The sequence below is a fragment of the Macadamia integrifolia genome, unplaced genomic scaffold, assembly GCF_013358625.1.
Source record: "Macadamia integrifolia cultivar HAES 741 unplaced genomic scaffold, SCU_Mint_v3 scaffold1000, whole genome shotgun sequence".
NCBI lineage: Eukaryota > Viridiplantae > Streptophyta > Magnoliopsida > Proteales > Proteaceae > Macadamia > Macadamia integrifolia.
The window spans coordinates 45,006-71,573 of NW_024868050.1; the positions used below are offsets into that span (position 1 = coordinate 45,006).

Below are 26,568 nucleotides of genomic sequence, written 5' to 3' on the forward strand. Positions count from 1 at the left end.
ATATTTTCTTGAAATTTTGCGAGATAAGAGAGAAATTTAATAATGATTGAGAAACAAACAAGGAAAACGTATCTTGCAAGGCCAATCAACCTGGATAATCCATAGGTTATAGCCATGGCGAACCAACCACCAACCAAAACCCTAAAACAAGACCTCTTCACAGGTGCCTTACCCAAGACTGCACCAACCCATCCAAACACCACCAACGCCAAGCTCGACACTGCAATCACCACCCCCAACCGCACTCCATAAACACTTATAAACGCTGCCCCCAGAAGCGGCACAAGTGCTCCGATCACGAACGAAAGTGCCGATACCGCTGCTGCCTGAAGTGGGTTTGGCAATTTCTCTTTCCTGCTCTCATCCTCATCACATAATTCTCCTTCATTTTTTATTCTATTTTCACTCTCTCTCTCTCTCTCTTCATCTGAGACACCTCTATATTCCTCTGAGAGTATACAGAGACAAACTGTCCAATAGCCATACTACAAGCTCCAGCAACCATCCCTGCAAACCCTGATATGATCATGGATGTTGCATCCTGCCTTCCAGCTCCCACTCCCATCATCAGTGATGCAGTGGAGACCAACCCATCACTGGCTCCAAGGACAGCTGCTCGAAGCCACTGTGCCCTTTGGGAGTAATCGATTTCCTCTTTGGGTTCTTGCCCTCTTTGTCCCTCAACATCGTTATGGTTATTGGTATTCTCCTTCACAGAAGGCTGCTTGCTAGCTGCAGTTATTGCTGCCATGAGAAAGACTGTGTTATGTTGATAGGATTCTATGAAAGGGAGAGGCAAAAAGACGATAAAGATGAAATGAAGGATTGTGGAAGCCACACGCCCCCTCCACATGGTATTTATGGTGGCAGAAGCCACTGTTTTACCATCACCAAGTTTACATCCTTTAGCCTATAACTTGGGGAGAAGATTCTCACCAATTTGCATCTAAACTATAAAGCCCTAATTCAAACCATATAATAAAGAAGAAAATGCGTGCATTTGCCCTAGGTTTTACATCAGTGAGTGAAATTAATAGAGAAGATGTGTCATATAAAATGAAATTAATTAGGAGACATGAACTGTGGTATCATGTTCTTCGGCCTATTGGATCTGGTGGCGGTTTATATGGTTAATAGCTCCCATTGAGTTCCTTAGAGCACAAGCGAGTTGAGATGTCCATCTAGTTTTAGATGTCTTTCATGTACATTCTTTCCTTCTTTTGATTATTTTCTTTTCATTATCATTTAATATATAAAAATACTGATTTCTAGAAAAGAGAAATAAAGCACAAGCAAGTTATCTTGTATAATTGTAAGAAAATAACTATGATGATATAATATCGCACAAGTGCAAGAAAGAAAATGAAGCCACTGATTATATATTTAATGGATGATAGGGGAACAGGAGGCATGCAGAGGGACATTTTATGGCTGTTCAACCAAATCGATTCTCGAGCACAAAATTTGGTAACATTCCTCATGTATAGGGATGTCAAACCGTCGATTCGATCTGATTTCGTTTGGTTCGAATAGACTTTTACCATGTTTGGTTCAAATCGAAATTGAATCATTAAGGTGAGATTCATTTTTTATTGGTACACGTAAGTATCAGGTTGGCTTAAGGGGCTCTTATTGAGGGATTATCAGGTTGGTCCGTTGGTATGGGCTTGGTTTCATTTTTTCATATACATTTGTTACTTTTATCAGTTTGATCTGTTTCAGTCACTCTTTTTTTTTGGTAGTTCTTAAGGGTCGATCCAGTTGGTTTCGGTTTTGTACCAGTTTCCAAAATCTCAAATCTGAAACCACCTCATAAGGGTTCAGTTTTGGTCCGGTCAGATTTCAATCGATCCAATCGGTTTGGGTTGGAATTTTTGACATCAATCCCTAAATTACCCATGCAATGTAAGATCGAAGCACATGAATAATATATACATATATTGGTAAATTCATGTACAATTTGTTTTAACGAGATTCTAATACAAGGGAAAATATATACACTACAACAAATTTGCTCTTTTATTACGGAAATTTTCCATAGTAAAAACAAACTACCGTACTAATTGAACTATATATGACAATTAATTTTCGTCGCATATCCGTCGTTAAAATTGCCGGTTTAGGTTTTTTACTACGGAATTATATTGTAACTTAAAATTGAATATAAACGATGGTAATTTATTGTAGTATAAAATCACTAAATACTACGGCAAAATAATATCGTAGTAAAGTATAACTCTTTTACAATGGATATATACCATAGTAAAAAATACCTTTTACTACGGAAATATAATTCCATAGTAAAAAGTATACATTTTTTTTTTAAATAATTATATTTACATAAAAGTTCCCTGTAATAAAACATCCACAAAAGAAAAATAGAATGCACAACTGAGAATTAAAAAATACCCCTTTCTCCTCCTCCACCACACCCCCCCCCCCCAAAAAAACCCAAAAAAAATTAATAAATAAGTAAATGAGGAAAACAACCTGAAATTCTTTCCCCTTTCTCTATGCCTCCATCCTTCCCTTCTATTTCATTATCATTAGCAGTACCATTTCCCATGTCGGTACTATCATTATTTTTCACGACTCCAATGGTGACAGATGAATTTATCATGTTTATGTCATTGAGAAAAGAGGAGTGATCAACCATGGCAGATTTAGGGGAAGAAACTTCCACTGGAAAGGTGTAATTTCTAAGTTTTGTTATGTTACCATCAGGATATACAGAGAAAAGAATCAAGGACTGAAACTATATAATAGTTATAGCAATGATCCCCATAACAAAAAGCACTCTCTTGGTTTCATACATTGACTTATCTTTTTAATATGAAGTGCATTCCCCATTTCACTAAATGGCAATTTCTAACCAAAAAGGCCAGAAAATCATGGAATTAGCTTGAGGCAACCAATTTCTCAACCTCATTCAACTCTACTACAAATTTAAAGAAACCTTAAAAAGCAGTTGAGGAAGATAAAGGAAGGAAAAGGAAACTAAAAGAAAAACAGAAGTGTGCAATGGTAACATAACAGATTTACAACAGTCAATACAGACACATGGTCCACAGTTTTAGCCTGAGCCAGGAACTTCAAACATTAAGTAGACATTGAAATTGACACCGTTCATGGAGATAAACAGAGAATTAACATATAATTGACAGCAAAAAAGCCTCTCACCATCTCAGTGGGAAGAAGGGATAAGCAAAATGTAGTCCCATGTCTCTCACCAAACAGAATTGGAACAACAATATTTGAAAAAAAAAAAAAAAACATTATAATGGAAATGAATCAAACTATGTCAACTACAGTTTCATGATAATGGAGCAACATGCATCAGTGTTACCTTTTTCCTCTGGGGGTTGTTAGATTAATCATCACAGAGCCTTTGGTTTCATTGATTCTGAGATATAATAAGGAATCCCAAGTTAGCCAAAAGCAATGTATTGGAACTCAGCATCTAATATTAAAATTAAGCAAGAATTAAGGGCAAAGTAACAAGATAACATGAATATTGCAAACGCACTTGAGTGGAAGTTCATCAGCTTCTGCTTCATGAAATTGTCTTAGATGGAGCAATTTCTCTGGCATATTCATTTATGAGAAATTGCTCCATCTAAAAGAAAGCATAAAAACAAGAAATAAGATAAGTCTCTAACAAGATAACAGTATGCTTTGTACTTTTATTTCATCATCTAAATGACTCTTTCCTGACCGGATAGCATATGATTAAAAAGAGAGGGAGATTGAAACAGAGTAATCATGGAATTCAACACAACATTACAGAAAAAGACTAACCTCTCGGTCAGAGCCCCATGTCCGTTATCTGAACTGATGGATTCGAAGGGATGGAGGTGCAAAACCCAAGAAGTGTTGCAGCAGTTCTTGTGAATTTTTCATGTCAATCTACAAGTGGGTTTTCAATAAGATCAATTTGAGTTGTCATAGTACATAATTACTAGTAATGGTTGGCTATTGCTAAGTATCAACAAAGTAAGAGGATTATTCAATTTTTACTTTGATTCCTACATGAAGGCGTATAATTCTTATTAATCAGATATTGGAGAGTAGATAATTACATGCAGCCATTTGGTTAACTTGGATTATTCAATGTTTTTAAAGGCTATCCAGCAAAGTTTTATATTTGCATCAGGATTAATTAGGCAGAAGTTGCTGCTAGTCTTAGAAGGGGCTATTAAGAGTTGTCCATTGTGAAAGCCAATAGCCAGCAATGACATCCAAATATGTAGCACACAAACGAACAGCCGAGAGAAGAACCGTCAAGTCACAACACCAGAATAATCATAAGCAGATCAAACCAACAAAGATTACATAAGCAGCGGAATACATCAGTCACAAGCCAGAACATAGCAGCAACAGGCCAGGAAACTGCAACAGTATATGATGACAAATTTATCGTTGCAGGCCCGAGAAAACCAACAGAAATAGAGACAGCAGTAACATATGCCCAAAGAAGAGCAGCAAAAGCAAATGGATAAATCATTGCTGCGGGCAAATAAATTAAGTAGATACTTAAACTCTTTATACTTAACTATATACTACGGGAAAATATTACTGTAGTATATACTAAATATATACTATGGAAAAATACTACCGTCATATAAATTAAGTAGATACTTATACTCTTTATACTTAACTATATACTATGGGAAAATATTACTGTAGTATATACTAAATATATACTATGGAAAAATGTTACCGTAATATATAGTTGTATATACAATGGTAATATTTTCCCATAGTATATACTAAATTATATATTACGGAAAAATATTACCGTAGTATATGTTATCAATTATTACGGGATTTATTTCCCGTAACAAAAAAAGTGTAGCAATTGACCATATTTCTTGTAGTGATATATATATATATATATACACACATTGTGGCGTAAATTAATTAACCACTTCCCTGTTATAATACTATCCATTAGGTTAAATTACACAACAACAATGTGCTTAATTTGTACACAAATTTACTAACTATAAGCAATGCATTTTAGCTCATGTCCCCCATGGTTCAAGTAAGTGGAATTGACAGCTAAATTAGCTACTAGTTCAATCGCAATATTTATCAAAAAAAAAAAAATAGTCAGAATCGACTACAACCCTAAAAATCAAGAAATGTGAATTGGTTGGGATTGGAATAGGATGATTCCAATTCTGATTCTAATTCCTCAAACCATGTTGCCCTACTTTTTTTGGGGGGGGGGTGAGAAAAGGTTGAAGGTGCTACATATGAAAATTATTCTATTATAAAAATTAAATATTTCAAAAAGAATCGATCAATATTTTAATTTTGAAAAGTTTTTCTACACCGTGCAAGGAAGGAATCATATAGCCATCAATGACCGTCAATATCTGTTGACCTATTTCCAAATTGGTAAGACCCCCATTATTTCCCCATACTGCACACAAACCAAAGCCTTGACCATGGCTAAAAGAAAACTTACCGTGAGTGATTAGATTCTACATCGGTGTAATGGATCCCCTTGTCTATGTAAATATATGTTGTTCATAAAGAGGTAAACGAACAGTGTGAGTGATTAGATTCCATGATGGCATGAACTGAAACGAAGTAGTGTGATTCTATCTGCTTGCTTTCTTATGTGTCTATTCTAACTTCCAAAGCAACGGTCCACATAATACCACATCCATTAGAGTACGTACCACCTGTTTTTCATCTAATGAATCATTGTGTTCATACCTACATAACTATATATATATATATATTAACCATTTAAATATATAATCTATGGGAAAAATAAAGTTGCTTGATCGCGAAGGCATGAAATTATTGTCCACCCATTTGAAATCAAAAACTCATTCATATTGATACCACTGTGCGCTCTCATTGGCACTGCGCTGCCTCTTACCTTAATTTAATTCACAGGGATCACCTGCTGATGGTTAAAGATCTTGAATGCCTCACATATTTAATGTAGTAAAGAAGGAACAAAACATACAAGTCTATCTCCATAGAGACAACAAAAGGAAGACCAAACAATCTAATTTTCCACACTTGAAGCCTTTTATTGAGCCTATCCATAACAAGAGCTTTACTTCAAATTCTTACATTTTACGAATGGCTCCACCAGTTCCTGCTCAACCTTAGGTTTAAGACATCGAGAGAGGTCTTACATTACCAAAATAAGGAGCAAAGGGGAAAGAGGGAAGCCTTGTATGATTCCTTTCTTAGGAGTAAAAAACTCACTGACATACCTGTAAATACTAAATTTTTACACACCAAGACACACTCCGATGATATTTTGAGCCCAACATTGATCTTAGAAGTTTCCTGGTAAAAAATGATCATTTTTCCCTTGGGGTGATTAGGGTGCCAAATCTTATTAAAAATTATTACTTTTAGAAAAGCTCTATTTTATTACTTTATCGCTAAATCTAGATTTTGGCGTGAAGACAACATCATTTAGCCATCATTTCATCAAAATAAACGTCTTGCTTGTCCCCCTCCCCTCCCCTCCCCCTCTTTGAGAACATTTTTTACTATATTCAATTCCTTACCAAATTTCTACATATCACTGATACTGCTTTGAAAGACCTCTAACAATATATGAATTGTCAAAATCTGATTATCAAATCTCTTGGAGCCGTCGTTCGAAGTTTGTTGCACAAAGATATCAAAATTAGGGTTTCATTTTTGAACCAATGGGAGGTTGCCATGTGGCACACCACCAAGGAGTAGCTTGCTTGCCACCAGGTCTCCCCTGGTGGCGTCACCTTTTGTAAAATCCGCTTTCCCTTTTTTTTTTTTTTTTTTTTTTTTTATCTCCTCCATTTTTTACTATTTATTCAGTTTTTTTTTTTTATTGTTATTAAATTTAGATAATTAAACTAGTTAAGTACCTTAATTAAAGTAAAAGGGCAATGTGTTTGTGTATACACACATGATCGATTCACTTCCTGATCTAGGACTGATCCAAAAAAAATTTGATCTATGCTGAGACAGACCAAGTCCAGATCTCGATTCCGTCCTTTTAAACCCTGAAGAGCACCTTTTCTTTTATCGATAGAATCAACTTTATATTTACCAAAAAGAATCAACTCTATAAAAAGGAGAAAACAATCCATACAACAAAAGGGGTGCAGCCTAACAGCAACGCAAGGGCCTACTCTAAAGAACAAGGGCTCCCCTCAAACCCCAACAAAGACCAGCAGCACCCAACCTAAAACACCCAAGAAGGGCAGGACTTAATACACAGGAAACCATAGAAACAAGAACAAAAAGGGAAATAGGACATCCACAATATCCCACCCTAAGCCATTCTAGTCCACTCAGGAAGAACTCTCCGAGATGAGGATAGAAATAGGTTTTTATGAGACTTCCTCCCCTTTGGAGGAGAGATGCACGGTAGAACTATTCAAAGGAATTATCATCCAAATGTGAGAAATTGTCCCACTAAAGGCAAGCTTTCCTGGAGGGCCTTCTTTGCGGGAAATAAAGTCAACATATGTTCTTTCAATTATGGAATGTGAACGGGTAGTCAAAGAATAGATGATCCCTACTCTCTACTGAAGCAGGCACATATTTAAGGACTTGGATCCTTTGTGGTGCAACAGGATGTTTGGCTTGCATCCAATGCCCATAAACATCTTCGACTGTGCATGATTGCTTTTGACTCTATGCCTAAGTGTTTCTAACCTTTGGATACGGTCAAATGTCTTGTTGCGTCACAGATGAATTCAATCCCTTATTTAATTGTTCTACCAACCTAATTACTTTTAGAGATAAGGGTAAGGAATTTTTACCCTATAAGCAATTGGGGAGAGCATGAGTAGGCACTTATTGTTTGTCTATTTAAATTAGAAGGATAGGGACACCCAAATATTACCCTACTAATTTACTCATCTACTCCCTAACAAAGGTTATATATGTCTAGCCCACATCTTTTAGCCTAATTAAGATCCATCTATATGAATCCCATTCATTCCATAGGGACCCAGTACTTAAAATTTTCAGTTTAAATCAGAAATTAAAATTGAAATGCCATTGATATTTGTATCCTGATAAGGGTTGAGACTTGAGACTGACACTATATACACCCTAAGTGTATAAAGGTCATCAACGGTTGCCACTTCCATTCTTGTTTCTTTAGGCATGTTTAATTGAAAGACCAAATTTCCACAATGCATGATTCACAAGACTACAACGTGGCCCTCTTTGTATTAAAATCTATAATTCTATTTATTATATACCCTAATTTTTTTTTTTTTTTTTGGGGAAAAGAAGGAAATTATTTACAACTCAAAGGCAGCCAGACCACCTCTCAATCCAGATTGGATGAACACACCCCATTTCTGAGCAAGGTAGAAGTTTATGGTGGAACCATTCTTTTGGCCTTCTCAACATCGCCCAATTGTCATCTATTTCTGAAAGTGTATCCAAATATCTCCATGTCTCCTCTGGTAAATCAAAAAAATAACAACTATACAACGACAAAGAAAATAATAGGAGAGAGAAGATTATATTTCTCAAGAAACCTTGCCAGATCCACTCCACATAAGAGAGGATATATAGATCATTGAGAGAGAGAGAGAGAGAGAGAGAGAGAGAGAGAAGGGGGGGGGGGGAGAAGGAAAACGAATCTATAGTCCTGCAATGCCAATCAACCTGGATAATCCATAGGTTATAGCCATGGCAAACCAACCCCCAACCAAAACCCTAAAACAAGACCTCTTCACAGGTGCCTTCCCCAAGAATGCACCAACCCATCCAAACACCACCAACGCCAAACTCGACAATGCAATCACCACCGCCAACCTCACCCCATAAACCTGTATAAAGGACGCAGATAACAGCGGCACCGCCGCTCCAATCGTGAAGGCAAGTGCCGATACAGCAGCCGCCTGAAATGGGTTTGGCAATTTCTCTTTCCTGCTGTCATCCTCATTACATAATTCTCCTTCATTTTTTATTCTAATTTCACTCTCTCTCTTCATCTGAGACACCTCAATATCCCTCTGAGAGTATACAGAAACAAACTCACCTATGGCCATACTACAAGCTCCAGCAACCATCCCTGCAAACCCTGAAATGATCATGGATTTCACATCTTGCCTGACAGCTCCCACTCCCATCATCAGTGATGCAGTGGAGACCAACCCATCGCTGGCTCCAAGAACAGCTGCTCTAAGCCACTGTGCCCTTTGGAAGTAATCGATTTCATCTTCTTTGGGTTCTTGCCCTATTTGTCCCTCAAGATCGTTATGTTTATTGATTGGGATCACTGGATTGGTGTTCTCCTTCACAGAAGTTTGGTTACCAGCTTCAGTAGTTCCTTCCATTGATGGGAAAAAAAATAAGCAGAAGATAAAGAGGAAATGAATGATTGTGGAAACCACACGCCCCCTCCATATGGTATTTATAGTGGCAGAATCTCAATCCACTGTTTTCATGATAGTGACTCATGAAGGATATCTGCCATTCTACACTATGTGTATTACCTTCACCTGGTTTACTTCCCTTAGCCAAACTTTTGGAGAAGATCTTGAGATTTTTACTACAAATCTCTGAAGCTTAATTCAAACCATATAATAAAGAAGTGAAAGCATGAAGATGCCCTACGTTTGACATCAGTGCATGAGATAGAGAAGCTTTGTTTTGTCCTATACATCTCTCTTATTGGTCAGATATAGAGAGAAGATCTTGGTCAATTAGTATTGGTGGTTCTTTAACTAACATAAAAGCAAATTAATTAGGCACATGAACATGGTTATCTCCCTCTATTTTAATGTAAATTAAGTAGAATGGAGGCGTGTTGATTCTAAGAATGATATTTTGAAGCCATAGGTCATAGAGTTACTTGGTGAGCAAGCGAACTAGCCAGTTATTAATAGTTATAATTAGAAACTATGATGATATTATATTTTGAAATTACAGGAGGAAATAAAGCCTCTGATTATGTAATGGGAAGGGAAATTAGGGGAAAGTGAGGCATGAACTAGCAAAAGTTTTAGGGAAGTTTTATGCCTGTTTTAGGGAGGCATACGAAATATGGAAGCATTTCCTGTGCAGAAGATTGAGGCACATGTATAGTTTATGTGTAGATTGTTAAATTCATGTATAATTTGTTTTGAAGAAGAGTTATTAGGGGGGGGAAAATGAAGATATAAACTGTCTTAATCAATTGAATAAATTAATCACTTTTCCGTTTTAATATTATTCTCTAAGGTTCTGTTTGGTTGCAAGAGAAATTATAAGGAATAAATAAAGTGAAATTTTCAAATGTAAGAAGGAAATTTTTTGTAATCATTACCCCCACATGATTATATCACTAACTCCAAATCATTCCATGTTTGATTATTAAATTTCACTTTAATTTGCATCTAAAAGATAAAAAAAAATATAATTACATCTAAAAAGTATCATTACTAATGAATTTAAGTAATTTATACAATATTTAAGTTGCAAAAGAAATACAAATATTTCATTGAGAAGTGAAATATATATTTTGTCGGAAATGCAATATATTTTCATTCTTTTCACTACCCTTGCAACCAAACAGGGCCTTAGATCTAAATACATAGCAACAATGTGCTCTATTTTTACAAATTCATCAATCATTGGTAATACATATTTATGTTATTACCCCCACATCATTTTTTTACTCCCAGTGGGAAAGGGTTGATCGAGGGTGCCATTTATGAAATTATTCGTTGAAGTTGAATAATTCAAAGAGAACCCAAGAGGGTATCGCAGTTGGTGAGCAATGAACTTGGTACGAGCAGTAAACTCGGACATCCTAAGTTCGACTTCCACTAGGCATACCTTAAGCTACTCACACGGGGGTGTTTAGTGTTCTTAATTGCTTTCAGTGAAAGTTGAATAGTTCTCATTCAACCCCAATATGACCCAGTCCATATAGTTTTGGGGTCAGTATGGACCCGCAGGACTAGTCAGGCCAAAGGCCTAGATACCCATCGTTAGCGGAAAAAAAAAAGGAATTATTCAAAGAGATTTGTCTAAGTTTTTAATTGGGCAAAGATTTCCACAACTCTAGATTGGAAAACCCCACCAATGAAAGGATGGGGGGACGAATTTTCCAATAGGGATTCATATATTTATTAAAAATAATATGTCAATGTGAACCCCATGGGTATCTTTATTTGAGAGGGTATACGTGCAGATTTATTTGCACTTCATGTGTCATGTGCTACTTTTTCCTATTTTAATTTTGTAGATTTACTTTTTTATCATTTGTAGATTTCTTTTTTTATAAAAAAAAAAATCAAATTTTATAAATTTATATATAATTAAATTTGGATATATATCTATGGCATGGGCTAGTAGGTCTAGTACATGCTCATGACCATGTACACATTATTCTCATGCTAAAGAGGTAAAAGAATGGTGTGACTGACCATATTCCCTATTGGTGTGAATTGAAAACGAAGTAGCGTGATTCTATGAACTTATTTTCTTTAGTATCTATTCCAAATTCAACAAGAACCATCCACACAATAACACATCCATTAGAGCACCTGCTTTTCAGTGAATGAATCATTAGTGTTCATACCTATCAATCTATCTCCACGATTAAGCATTTAAGCATTTAAGCATATAATCTAATTAACAAGAATCTCACATATATAATGTGATCAGAACCTCCTAATGAATTGGCATGCATTGAATTGTCATCACATATTCGAAAACCTGATCTATAGGTCAATGATGATTAGGTTAAACGAAACAAACATACTAAGTTGTTCTCCTACCCTACATGCACCACAATATATAGTATACTGGTCGGAAAGTTTGGAAGCAGAATGATATGTTAATTAACCTCCATGGTACCTTCTACTCAATTAGATTCTAGAGACAGGATCCTACAAGAAAATCCGGCATCACCGAAATGAAGAAACTTGATATTTCATCCCCACCTAGTACCAATCATTCAGCAGCTGCAAATATGTGATCCATGAATCCTACATCTTTTTCTTGGTTATCTTATCATATGCAGCTTTACGAGCATTGGCTAACCGCGAGAGTAGTTCTTGTTCAATACTTTGACGACACTTTTAGAAGTGGTACATTTTTACCGCCACTAAAAGGTGGTGTTGAGCTGTGATAAATTTGTACCACCATTAATAATTAAGATACTTGTAAAACATTCAGCGGTCACAAATTTCTGCAACAATTTAACAAATTTATTGGTAGTAACTTTTTATCACCACTATAAGGAAGCAGCGGTTTTTTTAAACCACTATCAATTAATTAAAATAGAAATGTGAATGGTATAACAACACGTTTTTTGAATTTCCAATAAAAATAATGTAAAAGTGTGTGGATAAATTAAAAAAATATGTGTCAAAGGTATAAACTATAAGGAATCGATGGAATATATTTATAAATTTCTAATACACATAATATAAAGGGTTGGGCCAAGCTCAGCATACCTAGGCCAGCTGGCCTGGCCCAGAAGAATAGCTCAGGGCCTCAGACCATGTGCGAGCTTAGGATGAGCTCGGATTGGCCGGGCCATTTTTGACAACCCCAAGGAATACAATAAGGGTGAGCAGTAGGTGGTGTTATACAAGGCTATGATTTAACCAAAAAAAAAAAAAAAATTGAACAACCTATGCATAGCTGCCACATGGCAGTCCATTCTGCACTAAAATTTGGGCTTGGGTTAGAAACCCTCTTCTCCTATTTACTACTTTAAAAGTTCAATCCCAATTCAAGATATAAGGAGGAAATAGAGAGACCAACAATACAAGGTGGCCATGTTGAGTTGAATGACCAAATTTGACACATGAATTATTCAGAAGGCCCTTAATATCTAATGGCTGAAGTGTTGCTACATCATCTACTAAATGAGTTAATTAAATAGGCAAGGCATTGTGTTAGGACAAGCAAAAAGACCATTCTTAATTGATAAAATTTTCACCTAAAAATAGTCAAATACTATTTTTAATGCTTTCGAGTTTCTTGCGATACCAACTCAAAACTCAAATTGTATGTTAACGGAGCTTCCCTTAACACTCCAACTTGCACACGAGCATCGGATGAAACCCTCTCGTTCATATATTTATTTTTTAAGCGTATTTTATAAAAAATTGAAAGAACACGCAAATTGCCCAAGTGGCGCAAGCCTTGTGTTTGAATCAAATTAAACCATGAGTATGTGACTGAGCAACATAAGTTTTCACATTGCTCATTAAATGATAAAGTGATATTCTTATTGATCCCCCTCAATCTAAAAGCAAAGGGAGCCTAATTTAGAAAGAAATTCTTATGATCGAAAACTAATTTTGTTGTTAACCTTCCATCCACCTTTCACTTTTGGCACTTAACTAATTTTGCATTGGGGGATATCTTAATTTTCATACAAGAGCCTTTTGTTTTTTCACAAAAGAGTTGGAATGAAGGTTGGATGTCTATATCCAAGACACATGGGGTGTCTAGCGGCCATTCAATGTGCACACATGAGCATATGTAGTTAACACTTGGGGGCACGCGTAGGCACACACTTGGGCCATTCAAGAGCACGTTGCCTCAGCTTTAGACCTTTCTAACCAAACGTGTTGGCACTTAGAGCTTCCACTAGCACTAAATCAGCCTAACCACCCTCCTTATAGGATTTGGGAAGAGAAGAAGTGAACAAAAGAGTGAGTTTGAGAAGAATGAACTTGTATTGCACTAGAGAACTCTTGAGTATAAAGCTTGAGAACTCACTTGCTTGGTTGAATATTCTGGGACCTCTATGCAAGAATTATTGATGTTGGTGCAAATAATTTTGTTAAGCCAATCAAATGCATATATCTTACTATTAATGTCACAATAAACTATAAAATGTCTTGCAAAATTGATAAATAATCGTTAGAATACATTAAAAACCTCAAAAAAAATTTAAAAATCTTTCTTATTTATCAGGGTAGGATTAAGGTTTGAAAAAAAAAAAAAATTTGAGATCCAGATTAATTGATTCAGATTGGCTAAATTCTAATACCTAATTGATCTAGATTGGTTAAATTCTAAAACCATTAGGTAGGATAATTCATGATTGATGTACTTTGTTTTTCTTTTTCTATGAAGACAGGTATCCAGGCCGAACATCTATATTGATCCCACAATCGTATGGATTGAGACATACTAAGGTTGGACAAAAACTATTCAACTTTCATCAAAAGTAATGAAGACCACTAAACACCCTATGTGAGTGGTCCTAAGAAAATAAGAAAAGCAAAAGTTAGAAGTTAAAACCACATGCTTTTTTAGGCAAAGATCCCTTGCGAATTTGGCTACTCCTTGATGTTAATTGATGTACTTCCTTCACTACCTTGAGGCCATAAAATTGGTGCAAATTACCCGGCATAAGAACACACTTACTCCAATTGGGTCTCTAGATGACGTAGAAGATGGACCATTGACTATTCTTCATAGTTAGGACAAGAATCGAGCCTCTAGGGTAATAATTCGTGGGTTTTAAAGGTAGCCGTATTATACGCGTATAATATTTTTAATGAGTTTAACACGTTCAGGTTCAGGGAAAAACAAAAACGAAATTAAAACGACCTATGCGGCTATGCCCTGTTTCTGCCCTAAAACTTTTCTTCTTCCTCCCGTTTGCGACTGAGAATTCTTCTTTGTCGTTGATACCGGCAACCGGCGATTCACAAGAAGATTGTAGAGGTTCAGTTGGACGGCAGTTGCAGAGGCTGCGAGGGCGAGATCTCCCTTGCCCTATCTGTGAGTGAAATCTCTCTCTCTCTCTCTCTCTCTCTCTCTCTCTCTCTCAAATTGCATCCATTTCACACACACAGGAAATTTTATCTTCAATCTGTGAGTGTTCGTGATCCATCCTTGGTGTGTGAAGTGTGAACCGCTTTTGTACAAATAATGGTTTGAGTTTTCATTTCAATCAGAAACATAACCTTCTTCGTTTGGGATCTTTACTTGTTATTTGGGTCTATCCGTGGGAAATTTCGTCATGGAACTGCTGTTGAGCGTCAGTGCCTGCCATTTCTTACTTGGCCAAGTTGAGTATATCGGAAGGTGAATAATGGCTCTGTTTGATACTAGAGAGAGACTGAGAAATACCCTTTTAAACACTCATATTGTGGAAACTTGCGAAACTGGAAAAGAGTTCTGGAAAGCGGAAGGAGATAATCTCTTAGTTAAGAACTTACTTGGAACCTGCATTTGTGATTCATTAGCATTCTTTTTAAATCGATGAGCAATCAAGGAGAGTTGGCCAAGGCCACCCACCCTCACAAAGTCCTTCCATACTATTTATTGGGATGCTGCATTTAATTGATCTTTGTTGTATGAACTTCCTTGGGCATTGAACCCAGTAGATAATGAAGGTGTTCTATAGGTCTTTCCTTTCTTTCACTAAATCTGCAGTGCACTTCCCCCACTCCCACCCAAAATTGCATACTTGATTTTGGTGTTTGGATTGCCCGATTGTGAAATATGGCCTCTCTACTGTATGTAGAAATCTGAAAGAATGAGAAATGATTCTAAATTGGAAAGATAGATTGGATTTAAGTGTTCTTGGAACCATGGAAGATTAGAATTTAGTTGCAAATTATCAGTTTTAGTTCATTGTTAATACCAGAATAAAACCATGTTTTCCTTCTGGGTTTTTACAGGGCAACCGTATTAAAGATCTATTTAACACATAACGTATCATTGTCATACATGTTTTATTGCGCCGAATTATTGAGAAGTATTATTGCCATATGGTCCATTAAGTTGCCCTACGTATCCATTCCCGTATTATTGCCATTACCGAACTTACTAACTATGGTCCGAACCTGTGGGGGAAGTTTTTGGTTCTCTACTTCGTCGACGAGGCGAGGCATCAGATGTAAAACATAGAAATTATTTGAAGATGATGTAACCAGAACCCTAATTACTTGCACAGTTCAGATGAGTGACAGAGAGGCACAAAGTTCGAATCAGTTGAACGAGTTTGGCGCCATTTTTCCTCGTATAGAGAGGAGCAGAAACCCACTCATCTCTTTGTAAGTTCAAGGCTTCTAGCAACCTCGCTGCAAATTCCTTCCAATCTTTTCTTCTTCTTTTTTTTTGGGTGTTTTCGTTCTTCCTTGTCACTTTCTTTAGAAAAAGAAAGGCGTACAGTCATGGTCGCTCTTTCATGACTATTAATGGGGATTTGAGATCTAGTTCGCTGTTTGATTTTTTAGTTGTATATTTTTTTTCCAGTCTCTTTAGCTTTGCGTTGTCCTAAGCCTGAATCCTTTAATTTTGTTTTTCTCTTCTCTGGGTTTTATCTTGTTTTGGGTTCTGTATTTTCCCTTATTTATTTTGAAACCAGAATCTGTGGTAGCATGTCTCTTCAACGTATGGAATTGATAATTTTGATTGTTGATATGCATTTCGTTCAAATTTTTTGTTTATTTGTTCATGTTTGCTATTGAAATCTGGGATGCTGTTCCCCACCCCCCCTCCAAAAATAAATAAATAAATAAAGGTGTAAACCCCTTGAGGAAATAATAATTTCATCAATGCTTGTATTGTGCCCATTGTTTTGAAATGGTGCAGTTACAAAGTCCGCAATTCTTCATATGCCCTTTTTGTTCTTCGGTCTCTCTGTATTCTTCTAGTTTCAAGTGTTCTTTATCAGATTAATTTGTTGGAATTTTGTGTTGAATGATGCAATAGCTGCAACTGTAATTTTGTAATTACCAGGTAATTATATCATGCATTAGAGCCTTTGTTGCTTGTTTCACTACGGCACCATTGGTTTTGGCGTAAGGGGTGGATAGTAGTACTGACTTCTCCCAAAAAATTGGTAAGTGAGGTGTTAGGTTAGCTAGATTGGGAAGGTTCCAAGGCAGCATTTGCATGTCTGATGATGTATCCTCCACCCCACCCCCTTCCAAAGTCCCACCAAATCGGTCGGACTTTGACACTGTTCATGGGAAAGGTCCATCGCCTGCTGGCTTTCTCCTCCTTCTCACCTATATCACTGGTGTAGACTCAGATGGACAGTAGTCAGTAGGGCATCAACATCTTGGACTTGACACTATGCAAGGCTTGCAATATCCTTCACTAATGCAAGCAATCGCTGAGTGGCACCATCGTTCTACTTCAACTCTGGAGGCGAAGGAGGAGTCAGAGGATCCGTTGTTGAATCCCAGCAGCCCCACGACGCCCACTTCTGCCATTGAACGAACATCTTCGCTGCCTTCTTGGGGTACATGATCTTGTTATCAAAATCCTCATGAGCCTTTGGTCTCAATGAGTCTGGAAGTAAAGCAACCCACAAGGATCAAATGGGAAGCTCTGGAGAACCAGAGTAAAAACAGAGAAGAGTAATTGTGCATTGGGTAATTGCGATTTCTAAACAGATTTTCCGCATCTAGGTTGAAGATTGAAGAGCAAAGCTTCTAAAAAGATTAAAGAGCCAAATCAGCTAACCACAATTGAAGACCCAAGCTTCTGAATAGATTTTTGCATCTGGGTAAGTGCGATTTCTATCTTCATTGGGTTTTAGAAGAGTGGAGAGGTGCGAGGAGTGATTGTGCTCATAGAAGAGAAAAGAGAGTAATTGGAAGCTCTTGACTACTTGAGGAGGAAAAAAAAAAATAAAGAAACCTTTAAATTTCCAGGACAGTCTTTAGCAGACATAACAAATTGATATGTAGAAGGAAAACTTGGAAGAAAGGAAGGAATGGAGGTGGATTTACCTTTAGAGTAGGGAATGATGTGATTATATTCGAAATAGAGACATCCATGGAAATTGTAGAATCACTTGCAACCGATGTTACTGGCTACATCTAAATCTTTGTGCTCAAGCATGTGAAGCAATGAGGGGGGAGAGAGAGAGAGAGAGAGAGAGAGAGAGTTCCTTATGGGATGACGACACCCGCCTCTTCCTCCGCACCATCAGGGCCATGAACCAAATTACCAGATTCTACTTTGATCCCAACCTCAATCTGCCATGATCTCCTCCCACCTGCCCAACTTGCCATCTCTCCTTTCCATCATATTCTACCTTCCACTTTCTCTCTCCTTTTTAGGCCATTCTTCTTTTGCTTTCCTCTATCCCTCTCTCCTTACTCTTGAACCTTCCCACCCAACCAAATGTTGGGTGAGATGCTATAATAAATTTACTCCCATTTTACCATTCTTTATTGGTGTACGATGTCTTATATTCCATAGCAGTTTAATCCAGGGAATACTGGTGCAGGCACCTCGACAGAATAGAACAGCGGTCCCTATTCTTCATTGATAGAGAAGCAGAATCTCATCTCACCGAGGACGTAGGCAATCTTTCTGAACCTCGTAAACTTGTGTGCATTGTTTGTTCTTGTTTTTCCATTATCTTCTGCATTGTTTTTAGGGTTGCGTTTCTACATTCTTGTCTCACACCCCATTATGAGATGATTGTATGAAGCAAAATAAGAATATTAGACTTCACCAATGAACTATTCCCTCGATGATTTACTAAGATTGGTTTAGTAGTCCAGGAAAGATAAATATTACAAATGACTATATCCTGAAGGGAAATTTCCATTAAAATCGTAGATTATTATTTAGGGTAAGGGATTACCCATCATTTTTATTATTATTAGGGCAAGAGAACGCTACCCGATAGCACACGTACACTCGAGCGCTCGTGACCAATGGGAGGGCGCACAAGCATCTTCAGCGTGGTCTTTACGCACCCATTGAGTCTTGGTGCAGGTACACGCTATCTAGTAGCATTCTTTTCTTTCTTTTTTTAATTATTATTAGTATTATTATTTAACTAATATACCCCTCATACTCCTAGGGTCTTCCACACTTCTATTGAAATCTCATCTGGGTCTGATGTCTTACCTACTTTCATCTTTCTTTAGGCTTATTTAACTTTCACCACACCAAAACTTTTGTATCCATGATGAGCGTTGTCTTGATGATTAATGCAATCTTTCGGATCATTCCTGCTCAAACTATCTCCATTTAGTAGGCCACAAAGATGCTCATCCCATCTCTTCACAATCTTTTCGTCCCTTACCAGCACTCTTCCATATACATCTCACATGGTTGATTTCTCTACTCTTCCTTTCTCCCATTTTAGCTATCTATATTTTTCCTTTCTTTTGTGTTTTGGTTAATATAAAGGTCCTCATATTTCTCGTCTTGACTTCCCCACAATCTTTTTTGCTTTGTTATAGCATCGTAAGACCTCTTTTTATCTTCTATCTCTTTAGTCCTTTGTCATGTCTAAAAACTAGCTTTCTTACTCTTAATGGCTGCTTGAACCTCATCATACCACCACCACTTGACGATTACTCTTCGTTACTCTTAGAACCTCTTTGGCAATCCTTTTAATTCAAGTCATCATCTCGTTCCACATCACATTGGTGTCCCTCTCAAAGTCCCATTTTCCTTGTTTGACCATATTATTAATAAATGTATGTAGGGACTCCCCCTTTTAATCTCCACCTTATCTTAGGGTACGCAGGTTCCCTCCTCCTACACTTCTGTGCATTGAGGTGCATAGGTACACCAGTCCATATTGGGGGGTTAGACTCTCCCTAGGGATAACCTTACAGTCCTTACATAACCTTTGGATGGCCCCTCTTACTAGGAAGCAATCTATTTAGATGGTGTGATTCCTGCTTTTGTAGGTAATTAAATGCTCCTCTCTTTTTTCAAAGAAAGTGTTCATAATGGATAGATGATAAGCTACCTGATGCGGATCCAGGTTCCAAAAGTCGGAATCGGATCGCTTATTGGCCCACAATTAACAACTAAAACAGTTTGCAAAGAAGTAGGGGCATTATTGTAACTTCAGGCACAACTCTAGCACTTAGAAGAGATAGAAATAGATACTAGGCTCAAACTGAAATAAAAAAAAAAATTAGAAGAGGGGGGTATTCTGGAATTACTAACAGAATAGGGGAATATTAGAACATAATTTCGAGGACAGGGGGTTTTCTTGTAATTATAAATAACTGTCCTTACTTGTAAATTTAGAGAGTCAGCTTTCTTCAACCTACAACACGCACAATAGAATTCAGAACCAGCAAGAGTTGTCTCTACTCCAAGTGAAGGATCTCATAGGTCAGGCCTAGGCTTGGGCTGAAATTGCAGGTATAGGATCGCATAACCCAGATTTATCAAACCCACCAACATAAACCCAACTGATCAAGTATTAGGTTCAGATTCAACTCCTGGAATCACAAGGGCGGCAGGTACAGGTCTGGGTAGGGTAGTAGATGTATCTCTCACAGCAGGGATCACTTTCAGACCTGAGATTCAAGGGTTAGGGTCGCCTTGGCGAGGGCTCTCTTCGACCAACAGCTTGACCCAAACAACTCACGCACAGCTGAGTTCGAAGTGCCTCAGTAGGGCTGCAACTGTCGCCCAGAATAGGGTAAAAAAAAAAATAAAACAGAATACAGAGAGGAAAGGAAGAAGAATATCAGAGAAGGAAAAGGAAACCAGAATAATAAAAAGGAAGAAGAGAATGAACAGAGAAGAGATGGGAAAATTTCAGAGGAGGAAGAAGGGGAAATCAGCAGCTATGGTTCTCATACCAAAACTCTTAATCAAATCTCTATTCTTCAAATCTAAAACTGAACTTCTTCATCGTTTACATGTCCAATATAAAGAAAAAAATCAAAAATTAATGGCAACTAACTTAAAATGGAAACTAACTAATTTCAAAGAAATCGTTTCTAAAACAAAAGAAAATCAAAAAAATTGTTTCTAAAACAAAAGAAAATCAAACCAAAAAGATTTTTTTTTTCTAAATCCATTGTGCATCTGTAAATCGGTCTTAAAAGAACTCGACAACGTCGAGTTAGGTCATGCTCCCAAGACTCCCTTGTAAATCGCTCGCCGATGAGGTGACACATATTTCGAAACAGAAGATGGGAACAGAACTCCAAGAGGAGGGAGAGTAGGCTGACATATCACTAGAGCAGGAGTCAGTCGACGACGTGGCATGTCAAATAATGCATGTGGCCTCATTAAGTACATACGACTTCCTTGCTTCACCTTGATGGTGTTCCGTGCGCCATCGTAGATAATGCCTGCATGTCGCTGCCAAGGTCGCCCTAAAAGAATGTCGCAGTGTACCAATGGGGTGACCAAGCAAGTCACATGGTACTGTAGTGGCCCGAATTGTAAGTGTACTCGAACAATTGCAGTGGCCTCTTCTCGAGCTATGGGTCCAAAATCTCGCACGTGAATCTTCTTGAAAAGCTGCTTCTGTGGAAGGTTGTATGCTCGAACAAATTCAGCAGATATAAAATTTGTTTTTGCCCCAATATCAACAACTGCATGAACATCAGTATGGTCGGAGCCGTGTAGGAAAATACCCTTCTATCTGAAGAGAGGAGCCTTATCAACTATTCTATTCGAAAAAGATTAAAGGCTAGTTAAATGAGCTTCTACATCCTCATCTTCATCATTGACAATATCATCGTCCTCGAGGGGATAAGGATATAAATGAGATTCATCTTCACTCTTCTCTACCGGCTGCTTCTCTGCTACGTTCACAGAACGAGTCCTATTGGGACACTTGTTGGAATAGTGACCCTTCTCGCCACAACTATGGCATATGATATTCTTCACCCCAACACTATCCTTGTTGAATTTTGACATTTTTTCTTCAACTCTGCGAGCTTCAGGCTTCTTTTCCTCCATACGTGGTGGAGGTCTATAAATTGAAGAAGTCTTGAGCATACCCTTCCAATAAATGGACTTCTCTTCAACTGTCTTGGCATGAACCGCTGCCACATTGATAGACCTGAAATCAGTGTTAGCCAACTCAAGTCGAATCTCAGTACTTAACCCACTGATATAGTGCATCACCCGTTGCTAGTCTTTCTCCTAAAGTCGACACCTTGATGACAGTTTGTGGAATTCGAGGGTGTAGGAATCCATATCTTTATTCCCTTGTTGCAAGTTAAGTAATTTATGGAACATTACCTTTTCATAATTAAGAGGAACAAATTTTTCAGTCAGGATCTGCTTCATGACCTCCCAGTTGGTAATGGCTCCAAGTCTTCTGACAAACCTTGCATGGAGTGCATCATCCCACCATAAACATGCATATCCAATAAACTTGGTGATTATGAGTTCACACTTCTTCACGTCTGGAAGAGACTTACACGCAAAAATTCTCTCCACTTTGGTAAGCCAGTGAAGAAATTTCTCAGGTCCCTTTTCACCACTGAACTCGGGAACCTTAACTTTGATGCCATAATCTCTGTCAGAAAATTGCCGGGTAACATCCTGTGGAACAACTGAATTAAATTCTTGCCTCTGAGGTGTATCTTTGATCCGTAAAGTGTTGAGCTGAGGTAATGTAGAGGATCCTTCTTCAGCTCGTTTGTCAGACCTCTTCATAAAGGCAATCATCTCTTCCATAAACTTGTCAAACTTGGCTTCAGTTCTCTCATGCCTAGCATCAGTATTCTGTTGGTTCTCGGCTAACTCGCGATACAATTTGTGCAACTCAGCATTGGTGATGTGACCTGTCATGGTTAGAAAATTGCAGGAAAATTTGTTCTGATACCACTTTATGCGGATCCAGGTTCCAAAAGTCGGAATCGGATCGCTTATGGGCCAACAATTAACAACTAAAACAGTTTGCAAAGAAGTAGGGGCATTATTGTAACTTCAGGCACAACTATAGCACTTAGAAGAGATGGAAATAGATATTATGGTCAAACTGAAATAAAAAAAAAAATTAGAAGAGGGGGGTATTCTAGAATTACTAACAGAATAGGGGAATATTAGAACATAATTTCGAGGACAGGGGGTTTTCTTGTAATTATAAATAACTGTCCTTACTTGTAAATTTAAGAGTCAGCTTTCTTCAACCTACAACATGGACGATAGAATTCAGAACCAGCGAGAGCTGCCTCTACTCCAAGTGAAGGATCTCACAGGTCAGGCCTAGGCTTGGGCTGAAATTGCAGGTATAGGATCGTATAACCCAGATTTATCAAACCCACCAACATAAACCCAACTGATCAAGCATTAGGTTCAGATTCAACTCCTGGAATCACAAGGGCGGCAGGTACATGTCAGGGTAGGGTTGTAGATGTATCTCTCACAGCAGGGATCACTTTCAGACCTGAGATTCAAGGGTTAGGGTTGCCTTGGGGAGGGCTCCCTTCGACCAACAGCTTGACCCAAACAACTCACGCACAGCTGAGTTCGAAGTGCCTCAGTAGGGCTGCAACTGTCGCCCAGAATAGGGTAAAAAATAAAATAAAACAGAATACAGAGAGGAAAGGAAGAAGAATATCAGAGAAGGAAAAGGAAACCAGAATAATAAAAAGGAAGAAGAGAATGAACAGAGAAGAGATGGGAAAATTTCAGAGGAGTTAGAAGGGGAAATCGGCAGCCATGGTTCTCATACCAAAACTCTTAATCAAATCTCTATTCTTCAAATCTAAAACTGAACTTCTTCATCGTTTACATGTCCAATATAAAGAAAAAAATTAAAAATTAATGGCAACTAACTTAAAATGGAAACTAATCTAAAATTAGGAACTAACTAATTTCAAAGAAATTGTTTCTAAAACAAAAGAAAATCAAATCAAAAAGATTTTTTTTCCTAAATCCATCGTGCATCTGCATCACTACCGCAAAGCCTAAGATTGAGGTCCCTTCCTCATTCCTTACTCAAACCCGTATACTCCATGGACACCTTCATAACCTCTACGTTCTCTCCCAACATGTCCATTCAAGTTACCTCCATTGGTAATTGATTCCTCCTAGCCGAAACCCTTCACTAAATCATCCATGTGTTTCCAAAATTATGTGTATATATATATATATATATTAAGTTTTGCTTTCCTTACTGTTGTTTCATTTGGCTGATAATAATGAAAATGCATTTATGTCCTTGTTAAAAAATGAAATACATGTTTAAGATATTCAGATGCTCCTATTACTGATAGTGATAGATTAATTTGTAGTCACTTTGTTATCCCAACATAGTATGGCTGAAATGAGGATGTTAAGATGGATGAATGGTAAAACTAAAAAAGATATGAAATAAATGAACAAATTAGAGCTAATTTAGTAATAATTCTGATACATGATAAGTTGTGAGAAAATTGTTTCTGGTGGCAAAAACATGTGGAACGGAGGCGTTTGTATGCTTCAGTATGGAGGGGTGATAGATTGATAGAGCTCAAAGAGCTAGGGATGAGGAAAGATGTGTATATCTTAGTGTCATGGCCTCACAACTCTCCCAAATCCCATCTCACATACCCCACCTTGGGTAAAGGTCTTGGGCTTATAAAGCAGGATGGTTCCTCCCACTAACAGACTTCTTTTGGGGTGGTTGGGTTGGACCATGTGATGTGGTATTAGAGCCAAACCCAGAGACATGGGATTGTAGGTTGAGGGACATTGCAATGTGGGCCTCACATAGGGTGTGGGTCCCCCTGGAGAGGGTGCTAGGGATTGAGCAGGGGAGATTGTCCTGGCCTCACAACTCCCCTCCCCAAATCCCATATCGCCCACATTGGGTAAAGGTCTTGGGTTTATAAAGCGGGATGGTTCCTCCTCCCCCTGATGCATCTTTTGGGATGCTTGGGCTGGACTGTGACATTGGGATTAGTAACTAGTATGGCTTTGAATGGAGGATAAGGATCCATGTAACTGACCCATTTAGTTCGGATAAGGCTGAGTTGAGTCACTAATCATCTAATCACTGTCTTGTATTGAACATGGAAGCTTGGATTTAATTAATTTGAGCACCAGCTTCCTATTTGCAGCTTATCAGACTGAACTTCATAAGTGTACACTTGACACTTATGAAATTATTTGAATACAATGGTTATTCTGTATGTCTTGCTTATTTTCCCAGTTATGACTCAAGATTCCTTAAATTCATGTTTTGGCAGGTAGGGAGTTGCACTGGAGTAACGCTATATATGGGTGACTCCTTCACAATTCAGATAAGCTCCAACTTAATCAATCGACTTGCTGCTGATGGAGACAAGGTGAAAAAGAAAACCAAAAAACCTAAGCATAAAATACCACATGGCAATGACCAGTCACAGAGCAAAGCACACCAGAAGCAGACTGCTGGTGTTTCTGGGACACCAAGGGGTTCAGGTGTTGCTGGATGGCCTCTCCAGCCCCCTGTTTTCTTGCCTGTAGGCCCTCCACCTACAGTTGCAAATGCAGAGTTGGCTGCTATCCAATCAACCCTTCAAGAGAGCGAGAGGGTTGTGGAAAGGTTGCAGAAGCAGGAGGAAAACATGGTACAAGAAGTAACACAAAGAGCCAAAGAACTCCATGATAAAGAGTTCAAGCTTCCCTACCAGAAGCCTCTGCCTTGTTTAGCTGAGAAAGATGCTTGCTTGGAATGTTACAAGGAAAATGTGAAGGATCCTCTTAAATGTGCCCAAGTTGTGAAATCATTTGTAGACTGTGCTCGCAAAGAGAGGCAGCAGGTGAGCTCAGTACCTGATTGATTAGTAGACCTTGGGAATTTTAATTTTACTGGGAGCTATATGCATTTGCTTCGCTGAGCGTGATCCAATACCAGTTTGATGAAGACTTGAGAGTTGTCTCTTGCTAATAATGTTTCTTCACATTCTTGTGCTTAATCATGCATCTTCATGCTGTCATTTGAAAAGGACATGTAAACTCTGGTTTATCATGAGAGCTTTATTCACCCCTGGCCTGTCCTTATTCTACATTTAAACCTTTACCACCATTTTTATGCTGGTTGTGTGCAAGGTTGAGCTTTTCTCCTAATAAATGATCAAATTACCCTTGATCAAAATTCGTCCGATGATTCTTAGAACAGAAAGGCAGTAGCAATTTTTTGTAATGCGTAGTATTTTATTTACTTTCAACAGATGGACACTTATCTTAATAGCAACCCTTGGGAGAGTTTCCAGGAATTTATATGAGTTAGGGAGCTATAGAGGTTACGGCTCCTATTATGAAATGATCATCTGGAACATTCTGCACTAATGTCAACACGCAACTTTCAGGAAGCAAGTTGAATGATATGACTGAGAAAGCTTCCACCGCAATTGCTAGACATTAGTTCAAATAAAAAAAAGACAGTTGCTTAACTTGGGTTGTTGATGCCTTAGCTAGGTATCCTTCAAAAGTGTCATTCGCTAGTATTTCTTGGTCAACCTCAAGAATCAGAGAAAGTTGAGACTGGCAGATAAAGAATGCAGGAGCATTGCTCAACTGTTCAGAAGAACGCTAAGAACTGATATGCTCCCAGGTTGCTTCTTTAGTTCCAACTAAAATAATCTAATAAAAGAAACTGAGACAATGGTTCTCTGATATAAATTGACTAGGTAGCTGGTTGGCTTATTCTTGCTGGAAGTATGACATTACTGAAATATGAGAAAGGTTTATGGTGTGGCATGATATCTTGCATGCCTTGGCAGTCTGCTTTTCCAGTTATATGGCCACCAGTCCCAGCAATCCATGTATTTTTAGGGCTGATTCTAGCTGATTCCACACAATTGGTCAGAATTGACTTGACCCGATTAATTTGCTCTATCCCATCCTTGATAGTGGTAAGACCCAATCCGAATCTGGATCGGGTTCAACAGGTTT

General features: G+C 37.9%; 2 protein-coding genes and 1 pseudogene across 5 annotated transcripts; 1 reads left to right on the plus strand and 2 right to left on the minus strand.

Annotated features, from left to right (window-relative positions):
- Positions 1-751, minus strand: part of LOC122062346 — a 5,081-nt pseudogene extending 4,330 nt beyond the window's left edge.
- Positions 752-8,627: 7,876 nt separating this feature from the next.
- LOC122062347 (vacuolar iron transporter homolog 4-like) lies at positions 8,628-9,326 on the minus strand. The gene has a single exon (XM_042625935.1). It carries the CDS (start codon positions 9,324-9,326, stop codon positions 8,628-8,630), a length of 699 nt encoding a protein of 232 aa, XP_042481869.1.
- A 5,205-nt stretch (positions 9,327-14,531) lies between these two features.
- LOC122062342 lies at positions 14,532-25,657 on the plus strand. 4 transcript variants are annotated; one of them, XM_042625929.1, is made up of 3 exons: positions 14,532-14,730; positions 15,813-16,010; positions 24,879-25,657. In XM_042625929.1, the coding sequence occupies exon 3, from the start codon at positions 24,909-24,911 to the stop codon at positions 25,452-25,454; it is 546 nt and encodes a 181-aa protein (XP_042481863.1). In that variant the 5' UTR covers positions 14,532-14,730; positions 15,813-16,010; positions 24,879-24,908; the 3' UTR covers positions 25,455-25,657. The 4 variants fall into 4 exon arrangements, with proteins under 4 accessions (XP_042481863.1, XP_042481864.1, XP_042481865.1 ...); XM_042625930.1 differs by having other exon boundaries at positions 15,911-16,010; XM_042625931.1 differs by having other exon boundaries at positions 15,916-16,010.
- The last annotated feature ends 911 nt before the right edge of the window (positions 25,658-26,568 follow it).

What these genes read in the sequence shown, in the direction of transcription:
- LOC122062347 (XM_042625935.1), bottom strand. Translation starts at nt 9,326, where the DNA reads ATGGAAGGAACTACTGAAGCTGGTAACCAAACTTCTGTGAAGGAGAAC.
- LOC122062342 (XM_042625929.1), top strand. Translation starts at nt 24,909, where the DNA reads ATGGGTGACTCCTTCACAATTCAGATAAGCTCCAACTTAATCAATCGA.